This window comes from Myotis brandtii, unplaced genomic scaffold (genome assembly GCF_000412655.1).
Source record: "Myotis brandtii unplaced genomic scaffold, ASM41265v1 scaffold274, whole genome shotgun sequence".
In the NCBI taxonomy this organism is placed as follows: domain Eukaryota; kingdom Metazoa; phylum Chordata; class Mammalia; order Chiroptera; family Vespertilionidae; genus Myotis; species Myotis brandtii.
Window position 1 is genome coordinate 2,592,264 of NW_005360425.1, and position 562 is coordinate 2,592,825.

The following is a 562-nucleotide window of genomic DNA, read 5'->3' on the forward strand; positions in this document are numbered from 1 at the left end:
CGTCATGCGAAGCTGTACCCTGCGTCCCCGCCGCGGCCGCTAGGGCCATGCCCTCCGCAGAGACGAGGGGCCCAGGGGGAGCGAGGAGGGAAGAGAAGTTGGCGCCTTCCCCAGGGCTCCTGCTCCGCAGAGAAGCGGGTCCCAGAACTCGGTCTGCAGCCGGTCGCGCTGGCAGCCGCCGGGAACTGCGCTCGCTCCTCCGGTTGGGGCTGGAACGCTTCGCTGCCCTCTGCGAGGTCTGGCCTCCCAGGAGCGCGCCAAGGGCCCCTCGCCCTCGCCCCCTCGCCCCCCGCGGCCCGGCCGCCTCCTCCCCAATAAGTAAGGCCTGTGACCCCGGCTTTGGAACTTTGTCCTCAGCAGAAAGAGCTCCAGGTGGTCACCCGGCCCTGACCGCCAGGAAAGGGTGGAAAAATCCCTTGGGGTCGTGTCCAGAGGCCCCCATTCCCGCCCCCGCCCGGCGCACGGAGACCCCCGGCTCTGGGGAGCGCTTACCGATCCGGATGACGTGGGGCATCCCGCGCGAGTCCGGGATCCAAAAGGCGCACACGAGGAGCCCGGCCCA

The 562-nt window shown here is 70.6% G+C and overlaps 1 protein-coding gene across 1 annotated transcript in view; it reads right to left on the reverse strand.

The window, feature by feature from the left end:
- Window positions 1-556, reverse strand: part of GRIK3 (glutamate receptor, ionotropic, kainate 3) — a 212,981-nt gene extending 212,425 nt beyond the window's left edge. Inside the window, exon 1 of the mRNA XM_014541556.1 lies at window positions 493-556. Within this exon, the coding sequence (XP_014397042.1) occupies window positions 493-514 (22 nt within the window). The 5' untranslated portion in view covers window positions 515-556. The remainder of the gene's footprint in view (window positions 1-492) is intronic.
- Between the last annotated feature and the right edge of the window lie 6 nt (window positions 557-562).